We start from the raw sequence: 14,684 nt of genomic DNA, 5'->3' as shown, positions 1-14,684 counted from the left end.
CCTCCCTATGCATGGCTGATGGCTCACAATTCCCCCCCCCTCCCTATTAATGGCTGATGGCTCACAATTCCCCCCCCCTCCCTCCCTATGCATGGCTGATTGCGCTCATAATTTCCCCCCTCCCTATGCATGGCTGATGGCGCTCATAATTTCCCCCCCTCCCTATGCATGGCTCATCTCTCCACCCCCTCCCCCGCTCCTTCTCCTGGGCCATCTTGCATGGCGCGGGTGGCTTACCATCCTCCCCCCGCCTGCCCCTCATCCCTCATACTCACCTGTCAGCTGCCTGTCCCACACGCCGCGCAGACATCCCTCCGGCTCCGGCTCTGTCCCGCCGCAGCGCCTTCTTCCTGGGTGAGCGGTCATGTGGTACCGCTAATTAAGGTCATGAATATGCGCATATTCATGACCTTAATTAGCGGTACCACATGACCGCTCACTCAGGACGTGCTACAGACGCTGAGACCAGGCATCGCTGGAGCAGGTGAGTATCGTCTTCAAGGAGGGTGGGTGGGACTCGGAGGCGGGGGGACTCAGAGACTTGGAGGTGGGGGGACTCGGAGGTGGGGGGACTCGGAGGCGGGGGGGGGAGGGGAGAAGGGGGCGGGGCCGTCGGTCGCGTTTTTGAACACACCTTGCTCAGGTGCCGCCCCCCGCAATGTCGCCGCCCTAGGCTTGTGCCCTCGCGTGCCTAGTGGCAAATACGGCCCTGCCGACCACCACAACCCGTTTGTATGCCACACCAATGCTCAAACCCCATAACTTCCCTCTCCAAAATCACTGTAGGAGACCTTGCTCATCTTCTCTCCAAATCACACCTCACCATTTGTGCACTTGACCCCATCCCATCCCACCTCCTCCCCAACATACTAATCCCATCCCTAACCCATCTCTTCAATCTATCACTAACTTCTGGTACCTTCCCTTCTGCTTTCAAACATGCCACAATCACACCTATCTTTAAAAAGCCAACCCTTGACCTGAGCAATATGTCCAGCTACCGCCCCATATGTTTGCTCCCATTTGCTTCCAAACTACTTGAGCAGCACGTCCACGCTGAACTTTCCTCTCAACTTTCATCTAACTCTCTCTTCGACAACCTACAATCTGGCTTCCGTCCCCACCGTTCCACTGAGACTGCCCTGACCAAACTTACGAATGACTTACTTACAGCTAAAGCGAACACACAATTCTCTATACTCCTCTTCTAGACCTGTCCTCTGCTTTCAACATGTGTCAAAGACCTTGCCCTATCCTGGATCTCCTCATACCTTACCAACCACACATTTAATGTTTCCTGCTCCCATATTACCTCTTCATCTCGCCCCCTCTCTGTTGGTGTCCCTCAGGGCCTGTCCTAGGACCTCTTCTCTCCTCAAGCTATACCCTTGGCCTGGGACAACTCATAAAGTTCTATGGCTTCCAGTACCATCTATATGCCGATGACACTCAGATCTACCTCTCTGGCCCAGATGTCACCGCTCTGCTCTCCAGAATCCCAGAGTGTCAATCGGCCATATCCTCCTCCTTCTCCTGTCGCTTCCTCAAACTCAATGTGGACAAATCTGGACTAATTATTAGTGATGAGCGAGTATACTCGTTGCTCGGGTTTTCCAGAGCACGCTCGGGTGGTCTCCGAGTATTTGTTAGTGTTCGGAGATTTAGTTTATGTTGATTCAGCTGCTTGATTTACAGCTATTTGCCAGCCTGAGTACATGTGGGGGTTGCCTGGTTGCTAGGGAATCCCCACATGTAATCAAGCTGTCAAGTAGTCGCAAATCATCCAGCTGCGACAAGGAAAACTATATCTCCGAACACTAACAAATACTCGGATACCACCCGAGCATGCTCGGGAAAACCCGAGCAACGAGTATATTCGCTCATCACTACTAATTATCTTTCCTCCATCTTGCACACCTTTCCTACCTGATCTATCACAATAAATGAATTCATACTTTCCCCTGTCCCGGTAATCCGCTGCCTTGGAGTAACCCGAGTGCCCTGTCCTTTAAACCGCACATCCAAGCTCTCACCATCTCCTGTCGCCTCCAGCTCAAAAATATCTCCAGAATCCGTCCTTTCCTCAACCCTCACTCTGCCAAAATGCTTGTGCATCCCCTAATCATCTCCCGCATCGACTACTGCAACATCTTCCTTTGTGGCCTACCCTCTAACACTCTCGCACCCCTCCAGTCCGTCCTTAACTCTGCTGCCCGACTAATTAATCTCTCTCCTCGCTACACTCCTGCTTCCCCTCTTTGCAAATCCCTTCACTGGCTCCCAATTTTCCAGAGTACCCAGTTTAAATTACTAACACTGACCTACAAAGCCATCCATACCCTTTCTCCTTCATATATTTCTGAACTAATCTCTCAATATCTTCCCTCACATAATCTCCGGTCCCCCAAGACCTCCTTCTTTCCTCCACACTTATTCACTCCTCACCCAATCGCCTCCAAGACTTCTCCCGAATATCACCCATCATATTGAATTCAGTGCCCCAACACGTCCGGTTATCCACATTTGGATCCTTCAAAAGAAACCTGAAAACCCATCTCTTCAAGAAAGCTTACAGCCTGTAAAGACCACACGGCCACCTCAACACCATCGGAGCTACTGCAACCCTCAACCTACTGTCTCCTTCCCCACAATCCTGTAGAATGTAAGCCCGCAAGGGCAGGGTCCTCTTCCCTCTGTACCAGTCTGTGATTGTTAGCTGTTTACTGTAAGTGATATTTGTATTTTGATGTAACCCCTTCTTATGTACAGCACCATGGAATTAATGGTGCTATATAAATAAATAATTATAATAACATGTTGCAAGGGGCTCGCTCATACCTATACGTTATTACTATTAGTCCTCCACAGCCTAAAGGGAATGTGTCCTTAGAAAAGGCCCTATTTTTAAGTTAGGCTTCTCTGTTACATTTATTTGTTTTGTTTTCGATATCACAATCTCTAGTGAAAAAAAATAAAAAATAGAAATCTTGTCATTCCCACACTGGCCACCAGGGAAACTCTAGACTCGCACTTTCTGTTCTTGCATGAAACCCACATGTACATTAGCAGCAATAGACTGATCCAACCCTATATTTTGTACTGAAGCAACTAATGCGCCTATGGAAAGCTCATTATGAAGGGAGGAGGTGAACGACAGCAGTGACATCGCCTATTGTGATTGGTGGATACTGTGTTATCTGCTGTTTATAGAGCTGTTAACTGTCATTGTACTGCTGTCTGTGATGAAAATGAGGCTACTGAAAACTCTTCACAAAAGGACAACAAGTACGAGTCTACGACAACCTCTGTAAGCAGTTTGAAAATTTCAAGATTACTAATTCAGTTTTCAATACAGATTGTGAAAAAAATAATCATTACAATGAAAAAGATATATGGAACACAAGAAACTGATGGCACGCTCCGTATAAATGAAACTGAGATTTGATGTGAATATCGGATTTCATTCTAACACTGGGAGACAAGATCTTTAAGCAGATCTCGTCATTTTCAAGCCGTCTTTGGTCAGCATTTTGAGGCCTGACATTGAGGCATGTAAGGTCCAAGACGTCTGGTTTTTAGGTTTGTTACGGTATTTATTGCATATAAGAAGAAAAATGGACCAATTTCCATCAGTGTGCAGTCTCCAGTTTTCATCCACTTTTGGGTAATGTGCCAATCCTCTTTTCTTCTATGCAAAAAAAGAAAAAAAATCCAAGACTCATATCTATTAATCAGACAAAAAACTGTAGACTCTCTGATGACACTTGACTGAAATCCGTTTTTTCACAGACCCATTAAATTGGTGAGTTTGATCCATCACTGGAATCAAATTCGGATCAGACTCCTTTTATTCTTTTTTTTTTTAAACACTGAATCTACAGAAAAACACAGACGTGTGCACAGACCCACAGATTGTAACGGGCACATGCATCAAACAGTGACGTGTAAGGGAGAATGCGATGTCCGAGTTCGCTGTATAATGGAGGTGGTGACCATTAATACCAACAGAGTTGAGCCAGCACCAGCTGTGTGATACAGAGGACACTCCGCCACAATGGTCTGTGCGACTTATAATCTCAGCATCTTAGAGGGGTTTTCCACTACCATTTGACTCCCTTACATACTGTATGTCGTAATAATAATCACTTTTCTAATATATGTTTATTACCTAGGCTGCTGCTATGTGCGCATCTCTGGGTGGGTCATATAACCCTTAAAGAGGTTGTCCACTACTTTAGCATTGATGACCTCTCTTTGATCGAACCCCGCTGTTACAGGTCTCGGCAGCCTCCAGCCATAAGTACCAGTCTGCAGAGCTGCCCGTCTTCTGGTAGTGGTGGAGGCTTGGTACTACTATTGATTTGAATGGCAGGCTGATATGCAGCACAATGACGCAGCCACTATGAGAAGAAGCACAGCCCGGCAAGTGAGTACTTCTGGCTGCCGCCATCAATAACAGCTGATCAGTGGGGGTGCTGTGTGTTGGATCCTGACCAATCAGACATCGATGCCCTATCGTAAGGATAATAAATAATCTTTATTTTTATATAGCGCTAACATATTCCGCAGCGCTTTACATTATCATCGTTGTCCCCGATGGGGCTCACAATCTAAATCCCCTATCAGTATGTCTTTGGAATGTGGGAGGAAACCGGAGAACCCAGAGGAAACCCACGCAAACACAGAGAGAACATACAAACTCTTTGCAGAAGTTGTCCTGGGTGGGATTAGAACCCAGGACTCCAGCGCTGCAAGGCTGCAGTTCTAACTACTGCGCCACCATGCTGCCCATAGCTCATCAATGCTAAATTAGTGAACAACATATTTAATTACCATGTCACCTCTGCTTTCTGATTTTGGCACTGGAATCAAGCAAAATTACAAAGGTGTTAGCTGATGGGGGCACAGCTGACTTTAAATGATTGACAGGAGTCACAGATCGCAGAGGAACAGTCCTCCTCTGCATGGATCCTGCCAACGCTTCGGAGAATTGACCCCCGTTGACAGTTAATGTGGTGCGCTGCTTGTCATTTGATGACAAACCGTGTGACATGTTAACTGCCGACGCGCTAAACCCACATGCACCATGCACTGCCAAGCTGAGATCCTGCTGAGACTTTCGAGTGCCAGACTCTTCAGCTGACAAGCCCTGGAATATGTCGTCTAGCGAAAAGCAACACTTGTCACAACTGAAGGGTCGGCGCTCCAAAGCATCCGCAGGATCCAGGCAGAGGAGGAGATCCAGGCAGACCAGAACGTGTATGCTCAGACGCCTGTCACTCACGCCTATTAATAACATCCTCAGATCAGAAAGCCAAGGCTCGGGACACAAAGGGTTAGGTGCCCCACAGACAGCCAATCAGAGAAGCCAGTATATCACATATGGTTAGGACATATGGAAGGGGGCAAATAGCGTTGGAAGACCCCAGACACGTCCTACATGCTGCAGTGGGTAACACGCCGGTAGATACGGGCACCGTCACCTCAACAGGAAGAAAACAATCTGTTTCTCAGAATAAAGCGACACAACAATGGCTGCTGGAAAGGGATGTACTAAAAGAATGAAGAAAAGGAATCAATAAAAAGAATGAACATAAGCAGGTCCCTGAGGAAATATTGATTGACTAGTGGATTAGACTAGTGATGAGGACATAGCACGGGACATACAGGAAGGAGCTCCCCATCACACCGGCCACTCCTGTCTGCAGGGCCCGGGGACCGCTCCGCCTGAGGCCCCAGTGTGCCGCCCTCACCGGCCCGGGGACAGGAGCCGTGACGACCACCGGTGCACCCACCAGCTGCCGCTCTCCCCCTGCACTTACCTGATCGGAACGCTATTGTTATATTATTGTCCCTCGTCACTTCCCGTGTGACGTCATCCAGACGCGACCCCCGGCCTCGGCCCTCTCTGCTGTCCCCGTGTTCTCGGGCTCGCTGGACATTGCTGGTTCCGCCATCCGTCCGCCTCGCTACTATCCAGTTGAACAGATCCGTCTATTCTCACTCAGAACGACTCCCGGGCCATACAACCGGAGAAGGTGACGTGAAATCATCGCGACGTTCCCGGAAGTACGTCATGAAGCAAGATGGCTGCTCGCGTGGGTGATTCCGGCAACGTGACTCCCCGGTGGTGAAGTGGACGGGACTTGTATGCTGGTGCCGGGGCACTGCGGTATGTGGCCGGAGGGTTATAGCTCATGTGTTATCATCACTGACTCTGGAGCGGGGTTATTACCGGTCACACCGGCGCGCCTCACTGCGGATCACATCTATTGCCGCCGTGTGGTCACATGGTGCAGCTGCTGCAGGATCAGTCCTGGGGCAGCACATGGGCTCCGCACTGATACCGCGCAGCACGGGGGTCTGGGATCAGATCCCACCAAGGACAACATCTGCAAGGAGTTTGTATGTTCTCCCGTGTTTGCGTGGGTTTCCTCCAGCATCATAAAGACATAGTCATAGGGGATTTACATTGTGAGCCCCAATGGGGACAGCGGTGATCGTGTCTGTAAAGCGCTGCAGAATATGATAGTGCTATATAAGCAAAATAAGCCCTGAGTGCCCCCATGCCTCTGCATGACCAGCCCTGGGTGCCCCCATCCCTCTGTGTGCCCAGCCCTGGGTGCCCCCATCCCTCTGTGTGCCCAGCCCTGGGTGCCCCCCATCCCTCTGTGTGCCCAGCCCTGGGTGGCCCCCATCCCTGTGTGTGCCCAGCCCTGGGTGCCCCCCATCCCTCTGTGTGCCCAGCCCTGGGTGGCCCCCATCCCTGTGTGTGACCAGCCCTGGGTGGCCCCCATCCCTGTGTGTGCCCAGCCCTGGGTGCCCCCCATCCCTGTGTGTGCCCAGCCCTGGGTGCCCCCCATCCCTGTGTGTGCCCAGCCCTGGGTGCCCCCCATCCCTCTGTGTGACCAGCGATGGGTGGCCCCCATCCCTGTGTGTGCCCAGCCCTGGGTGCCCCCCATCCCTCTGTGTGCCCAGCCCTGGTTGCCCCCCCCATCCCTCTGTATCACCAGCCCTGGTTGCCCCCCCCATCCCTCTGTATCACCAGCCCTGTTTGCCCCCCCCATCCCTCTGTGTCACCAGCCCTGGTTGCCCCCCCATCCCTCTGTATCACCAGCCCTGGTTGCCCCCCATCCCTCTGTGTCACCAGCCCTGGGTGCTACCCCATCTGCATCACCAGCCCTGGGTGCCCCCATCCCTCTGTGTGACCAGCCCTGGGTGCCCCCATCCCTCTGTGTGACCAGCCCTGGGTGCCCCCATCCCTCTGTGTGACCACCCCGCTTCTAAGCTAATGTCAGAGGTGTAACGTGATGTTGGTGGACCCCAGTATGTGCACAGATTTGCTGTCAAACTGCGCTAGTTCTGAGCGTCCTTTCCACTATTTCTGATCAATGTTTCTGGGGGGGGAGAAAAGGTCATTATTAGTGATGAGCGAATATACTCGTTACTCGAGATTTCTCGAGCACGCTCGGGTGACTTCCGAGTATTTTTTAGTGCTCGGAGATTTAGTTTTTCTTGCCGCAGCTGAATGATTTACATTTGTTAGCCAGCATAAGTACATGTGGGGGTTGCCTGGTTGCTAGGGAACCCCCACATGTACTTATGCTGGCTAACAGGTGTAAATCATTCAGCTCCGGTGATGAAAACTAAATCTCCGAGTACTTACAAATACTCGGAGTACACCCGAGCGTGCTCGAGAAATCTCGAGTAACAAGTATATTCGCTCATCACTAGTCGTCATACATGGGCAGGAAAAGAGTAACAAGTAGTGTGGGGCAGTCTAGGTCTTTTTGGGGAACTGGGTCATGTGGATCTCTATTTAATGTGTGTTCACCCACAGTCTGATGATGTTGAAACACCGGGGGCAGGTGGGTGGGCTTTCGTTTCCTTTGGCATCCATACATGTTGATTTTACTCCCAGTGACTCCCCTCCGGAGACTTCAGTGGCTCTCACCTTTCTCTGAAGGGAGCTGGATCGGTCGCGAATTCCCCATCACTAGTGACAGCCACAGTCGTGAGCTCTCGCTTGACCACATGAAAAGATTTGATTAGCCAAAAGTCTGGTTCTTTTGGAGCTCTGGAGCTTCTCATCTGCTATGGAGCGACAGGTCCAGCATCCATCCAGGAGATCATCGCAATCGTCACTAAGCAGATGGAAGGGGTCAATTCAAAGGGTCCGGGACAGTTCACACTAAGGGAAGACCCAGCAGACACTACACAGCTGGTGAAAGGGGTCTTCCGAAAATCTCAAGTTATCCTCTATCCTGTTTATAAAGAGATAGCTTGCTGATAATTGGGGGCCCCAACCACTGGGACCCTCAACGGTCTTGACAATAGAGGTCTGTAAAGCCACGTCTTTAATGAAGCAGAGTTGTGCATGCTCTACCTCTGCTCCTTGCATTGTTTTTAGAATAGGACGGCTGCAAATAGCAGAGCGATGTTCTCCATTTTCTCCAGCAGTCCCATAACCAATGAGTGGAGTGAAGGTCAAGGTTCTCCACCTCTGCTACATCCAATACGTTCCTCCACAGAGCCCCGTTCTTGGGAATGCTGATGGATCCCCTTAGCAAGTTATCCCTCTAAACATAGGATAGGTGATCTTTTTTGATTTTGGGGAAACCTACCAGTGTGCATGACCACCCATCTAGACATGTTATCAATGCTTTACATTTCACCAGTTTGAATCCTGTCAGCAGTTTTGAGGGGTCAGTACATTAATAAGAAATGCAGTTTACAAAATGCCATTCAAATAATCCAATCTTCTCAAACCTAGAACCACAAGTAACACACGCAGACCCAGCTGATATTTTCATCTCCTACATCTTTCTATGTATGTTCAATTCACTGTTCTTTTCTGTGTTTTGTTACTTCTATTCTTGACTTGGTTCTTTAAATGTTCTAGGTGTTTGGGTAAAATAATATCAGAACCTGTTACATTATAAACCTGGAGCAAGAAGATGCCATCTTACAAGCCTGTTGCCATCCCCTTGTATCCCAAGCTCGGGGAGAAGATCACCCAGGACACTCTGTACTGGAAGCGGTACAAGGTAATGTTCAGAAGAGACGCTCTAATTGTCAGGAGGTACAAGTGTGACACGTATGTCATCATTCATATCAGTGTAGGACAACAAATGGCGGTTTGTAGAGGGAGCGCTAGAGGCCGTCCCAATGAGGAGGAAATAAGTGCGCAGGTGCCCGCAGCTCCAGCCGGATACCCCACAACAGGGGAGAAAGACTTGCAACAGGAACAGAATAGCCGGTCTCAGGAGCGCAGAAGGAGAACAGACACCAGTTAAGGTAAAACCACAACGCGCTTCAACGGCGTGCGCCGTTCAAATATCCACCTGAAGAAGACGGCGCACGCCGCTGAAACGCGTTGTGGTTTTACCCTATCTGGTGTCTGTGTTCTCCTTCTGCGCTCCTGAGACCGGCTATTCTGTTCCTGTTGCAAATCATTCATATCAGAAGCTTTTACTGCCTTATTTTGTTGTTCCCTTTTTATCCAATTTGTTTTTATTTTTACACTTTTGCTTTTGTTTCCATCTGTTTCTGAGCTGCGATGAAGCATTGCTATTTGATTTGTCTGAAACTAGGCACCACATAATGAATAAAACGTCTTTATACATATGTTTCTACTTCTAGCGCGCGATGTGGTATATTAATCATTGTAACAACTGAAGTTTTCTAGCATGATTGCATTGAAAAGGTTCTGAGCTGAGTGCCGCACTTATCACTGTAATAAAGGACAACTACCCTCTGCTATGTCAGGCTTTTGGTTTGACCTGGGATGTTCAGCAAGTGACACATCTCCCTGTATATGCAGCAGATTCACCGTATATTTGAATATTTGCTCCTGCCACATTGCAGTTTTGTCCTCTACCTGCAGTCTTATAACTTGTCTTGGAAGTCTAGCTGCAAAAGTGTAATCTTCTGATTTTGGGTACTGATGTGCAATCCATTATGGGTTCCAATCTGTTCTGTGCTTTGAGTGCTGGTGTTCCTGATGTCATCTAGGGGGGCTCTTATAAGTGGTCATGGTGATTTGATGGATGAACGATCTGTAGGAAGATTGATCTCAACAATCAAATCAATTTTGGAACAGATCAAGCCAGACGATATTCGAAGCAAGGATCCCCAAGCTAAGACTCGCCTACTTAGCTCTCTTCATTATGATGTGTCCAATCACTCATGAAGAACAACATGGTCGGAAGAGTAGAAGGGAGTGTATATATAGGCATGGGAAAAAGAAGCATAGAAAAAGGAGCGGCACTCGCCTTTGGTATGTGAATAATCAGCACTTTATTTGGTCGTTACACGAGGAGCAGAGAAGAAGCTTAATTTCTGCGGAACAGCTGTTGCTCAGCCATTCCGTGTTTGTTCCTCATTTAATGACTGAATATTGTGCTGATTATTCACATTCCAGGGGTGAGTGCCGCTCCTTCTTTCAATGCTTCTGTCTTTTTGCATTTTTATACCCTGACCCTTTTTGAGCTGCGCACCCCTTGATCAGGTCGCCCGCTCTACCGTCTTGCCCTATGGTGCTTCCTGATCTAACGCTGTATAAGTGTGGTAGCGGTGCCAGCGTTTCTACCTCTATTTTATATAAGAATTGGTACAACTGCTGTTATAGGAAATCTGACTGTCTTATCATAGTTTTACTCGGATATCACGTCAGCCCAGCACAGACCTCAGTGGCCTAGGAGGATACAGGAGGGGACCTCAGGAATGGTGATTTTCATGTAAGAGAAACTTTTAGGGGCAGGAAGGCCTACACTACTGGGTGAAGAAGTGACATTTTGTCTTCTAGATATGTTGTTTCTTATATCGGCTGTGACTTTTTCTGTCCTTTGTTCTGTCTTTATTAGACTCCTGTTCAGATCAAGGAATTTGGAGCTGTAACAAAAATAGATTTTTCACCATCTGAGCCATGTAATTACGCAGTCACAGCCTCTACCAGGGTAAGTCATAAGTTCACAAATGGTAGTAATATTTCATAAGATGAGACCACCCATTTCCACTGCAGCCCTTGCTAATTTTCCCCTCCTTGCCTACTAAATGGCTTTTTTGTATCCTTAGTTTACTTTAAATTGAGCGAATTGTGTACCTGTTACCTACTTAAAAGGAATCTGTCAGCAGTTTCTGCTATGTAATCTTAGAGCAGCAGGGGCTGAGTTCCTGATTCCAGTGATGTTTCACTTAATAGGCTGTGTTTTGTTGTTTCCATATAATTCTATATTACATAGATTATCACTAGAGGACTAGGTGTTTTGTGCCTCCTAGTTAACTACTCTGTATAATCCTTCCCCACACTGATTGGCAGCTTTCTGTGGACACTGTGCATTGACAGAACGCTGCCAATCAGTGGTGTGGGCGGGGTTATACAGGGCTCAGCATTCTGAGCTCTGCTAACTGCTAGTTCTCCAGCAGAGAAAACTGAGATTGTATCCAAACGACAGCAAGCAGCCCAGCAAGTGACACATCGCTGGAATCATGGTCTACATATTGTTGCTCTAAGATCACAAACATTCCCTTTAAGAGTAGGAAGAAAGAAAATACGACATTTACAGCGTTGAACCTTCAGCCTCATCAGTGCGGTTATTGTTGTTTTTCTTCTTCAGATCCACATCTATGGCAGATATTCGCAGGAGCCTATCAAAACTTTTTCCCGCTTTAAAGACACAGCTTACTGTGGCGCGTACAGAGGTGATGGGAGACTGCTTGCTGCCGGCTGTGAGGACAGCGTCGTGCAGTTGTTTGATATCAATGGAAAGGCGGCTCTGAGACAGTTCATCGGACATAGCAAGTAAGTGTCCCCTATGGTAGTTTACAGCAACGCTCCATAGCCAGCAACTCAGAAGCTGTCAGTGCGGCTCAGTAACCGGTGACAGCCCCTCGTACTATTGTGTGCTAGTGTCACTGATGTCCAGCTTGGTTCATGTGTATACTCACTCTTATGATTTGTAACCCTTTCCCTGCCAGGGATTTCTTTACCGCATTGTTTAACAAATCTCTTATATCATGGTTGCCTTTTGTACCAAAGCATAATGTTTTTTTAAAAAAAAAAAAGTATAATTCCCATTCGTGGCTAAAGGTCAAGGCCAACATCTCGTTAAAGAACAAGAAACGTCTAAATTCACATAGTTCCCCTGTAGCGAATAGACCATAATCCTTCCTTCATCAGTAATACCATGACATGGGGTCACTGGAGGCCTCACATGGGATAAATTACAGGTTTGGGGGTCTTTTGTTTCTCCCCCCTACACCTTTTCCTTGTACGCACAGAAGCATGGAGCCAGGCATCATATCAAAGCTAAGATCTTGGTCTTAAGCATGAAACCAAGACCCCTCTTAATTTTTTAGACATGGAAAGCCTTTAGGCATGATGTATTACATATGTCCTGACAGCAAAAGGGTTTACAGTCGATTAACTCCTTAGAGACTGCTGCCATACATGAATGGCGGCCATGCACCATAAATAAGTGGAGCCGGCTCAGGAGCTGCGGGCAGCATGGATGCTGGCTGTGTTGCGTAGCCGGCACCCAAGATTAACTAATGCAAGTGGAGCAGCATCTTGTCACATCAGTTTAACCTTTTATATGCCATTGTCAATGCCCCCAAAATAAATAATAATAAAAAAAAACATGTTTGGGAAATTATTAGTTTGGCATTGCTTCGTGCATAAAGCATAAAAAATATTCATTCCATACTGTATATTCTGAATTGAGAAAATATTTCAGTCATGTAATCAGTGGTTTAAGTCCGGGCACGCTCACACCCCCCAGCATTCAAAAAAGTACAATAAGAAGCAATCAGATATACCCTAAAATGTATGAATAAAAATATATCCGCTCGTCGCACAACAAAATAAGCCCTCGATGCAAAAATAAATAAAATTACAACTCCAGAAGATGAGGACATGAACCAAATTAATTTTGTTTTCCTTTTTTTTTTTTTTTTTTTTTTTGGCAACATTTTACAAAAAAAATGTTTAGACCACTACTGTGCATAAAAAGAAAATCTGAAGTGTAGCATCACTATAATCACATGGACATGAAGAATCAATATGCTTTGTCTACATTACCGCACAATGTAGGCTGTAAAAAAAAAAGCATTGGAATACTTCTACCTGTCACAATGTTAGAAACACAAAGCTCCCGATGGCATCCATGTGCTGCTCCTTATTTTTGTGGACCCATTTACTTCTGTGGGTGATTTTGATTCTTGTCTCTAGTCAAAAACAGAGACATCTCCAAGAAAAAAAACCCACAGACGTAATACACTAATCCATATACTACAATGGGTACATGTTCTGTCTGTGAAAAATGCAACATGTACGAGGCTCCCAGACTTCTGAATAATGCCTAAAAAGAGCTCATCCCCCCCAGAAATGGCTTCATTCTTGTCCAAGGGGCCATGTCCGGCATTGCCTCCCAGCGCCATTCAATTGAATGCATGGAGGCGACTTGTACTAATTGTATTGAGTGGGGGTGAGATCCATTTTTCATGATTTCTGACTACAACCGCTTAATGTCGACCCATTGGTTTATATTGTGAGTCTTTGTGCTGAACAGTCTGTTCCCGATGTGAGGTTGTGTCGATGGGACGTCGCTGTATCAGTGCTGGCAGCTACGTTACTACTTGGTAATATAATGCTTTCAGGTTCTCCTTCACTGTCGCTCCACAGTACAGTATGGTCTTTGTATTTCCTTAGAGCCGTGCATTTTGTGGATTTCACTGGAGATAATTTTCGGCTCGTTTCGGGCTCAGATGACTATGCATCCAAAATCTGGGACATTCCAAATGGCACAGAAATCTCTACCTACCGGGAGCATACAGACTACGTGCGCTGCGGCTGTGCAAGCAAGCTCAACGACGATCTATTTGTCACAGGTATGCTGGATCCCCCTGCTGCCGGACCACCCCGTCATACCACCGATGTCTTGGTATATTATAGGCATCTGCTCCATGAAAGTGATTTCCAACACTCAGCCTAGCAAGGGTAAAAAATAATTAATGCATGCACAGCAATGCCAAAGCAACAAATAAGAGACAGCCAGTGTTTTTTTGAAGCGTCTTCCTATGGCAAAAACGCCGATGATATAAGACACTGTGTGCACGTACCCTTCAAGGGTTTTTCCTAATATTGAAACCTGTCCCATGGCCACAGTATAGGAATAACAAGTGAGACCACCCTGGTGACACGGGAGTAGAAGAATCAGTCAGCCGCATCATGTACACAATAAACATACTGATTGTAGCGGACCCCATACACTACATCGGTGTAACCTATACAGATCAATGACATAAGGAAATGGAGACGTTAGATCTTGTTCTCCTGGGGGATCTGCCTTTTGCAGAGGTGTCTGCTGTGGCTTCTTTCTCTTTGCATGATACAAGTGTGTGTATAATTCCATGTAGACGCAGACTTATTTCCTACTACTGTTATATCTGCTGTTGTTATTTCCCAGGCTCCTATGATCACACTGTAAAGGTTTTTGATGCTCGAACAGAAAAGAGCGTGATGACCATGGAACATGAACAACCAGTGGAGAACGTCCTGCTCTTCCCATCTGGGGGGCTTCTGGTCTCTGCAGGTATGCCAAAAAGCCCGGCTGTTGTGTGAATAGTCCTCTTCTATTTCTCATTCCACTTGTAGCCCAGTGACTAACAGCCAGCGACTAATG

The 14,684-nt window shown here is 47.2% G+C and overlaps 2 protein-coding genes across 2 annotated transcripts in view; one reads left to right on the top strand and one right to left on the bottom strand.

Moving 5' to 3' along the window:
- ANKRA2 (ankyrin repeat family A member 2) overlaps positions 1-5,959 on the bottom strand; it is a 30,646-nt gene extending 24,687 nt beyond the window's left edge. The window contains exon 1 of the mRNA XM_069750517.1: positions 5,823-5,959. The gene's annotated coding sequence lies outside the window, so the exon portion shown is untranslated. The remainder of the gene's footprint in view (positions 1-5,822) is intronic.
- Positions 5,960-6,050: 91 nt separating this feature from the next.
- UTP15 (UTP15 small subunit processome component) overlaps positions 6,051-14,684 on the top strand; it is a 36,701-nt gene continuing 28,067 nt past the window's right edge. Inside the window, exons 1-6 of the mRNA XM_069750505.1 lie at positions 6,051-6,172; positions 8,903-9,047; positions 10,866-10,958; positions 11,619-11,803; positions 13,712-13,890; positions 14,469-14,594. Of these exons, the coding sequence (XP_069606606.1) occupies positions 8,958-9,047; positions 10,866-10,958; positions 11,619-11,803; positions 13,712-13,890; positions 14,469-14,594 (673 nt within the window). The 5' untranslated portion in view covers positions 6,051-6,172; positions 8,903-8,957. The remainder of the gene's footprint in view (positions 6,173-8,902; positions 9,048-10,865; positions 10,959-11,618; positions 11,804-13,711; positions 13,891-14,468; positions 14,595-14,684) is intronic.

Source organism: Ranitomeya imitator, chromosome 1 (assembly GCF_032444005.1).
Source record: "Ranitomeya imitator isolate aRanImi1 chromosome 1, aRanImi1.pri, whole genome shotgun sequence".
Lineage (NCBI taxonomy): Eukaryota > Metazoa > Chordata > Amphibia > Anura > Dendrobatidae > Ranitomeya > Ranitomeya imitator.
The sequence above is the reverse complement of the archived record's forward strand: the minus strand, read 5'-3'. Positions and strand labels throughout refer to the sequence as shown.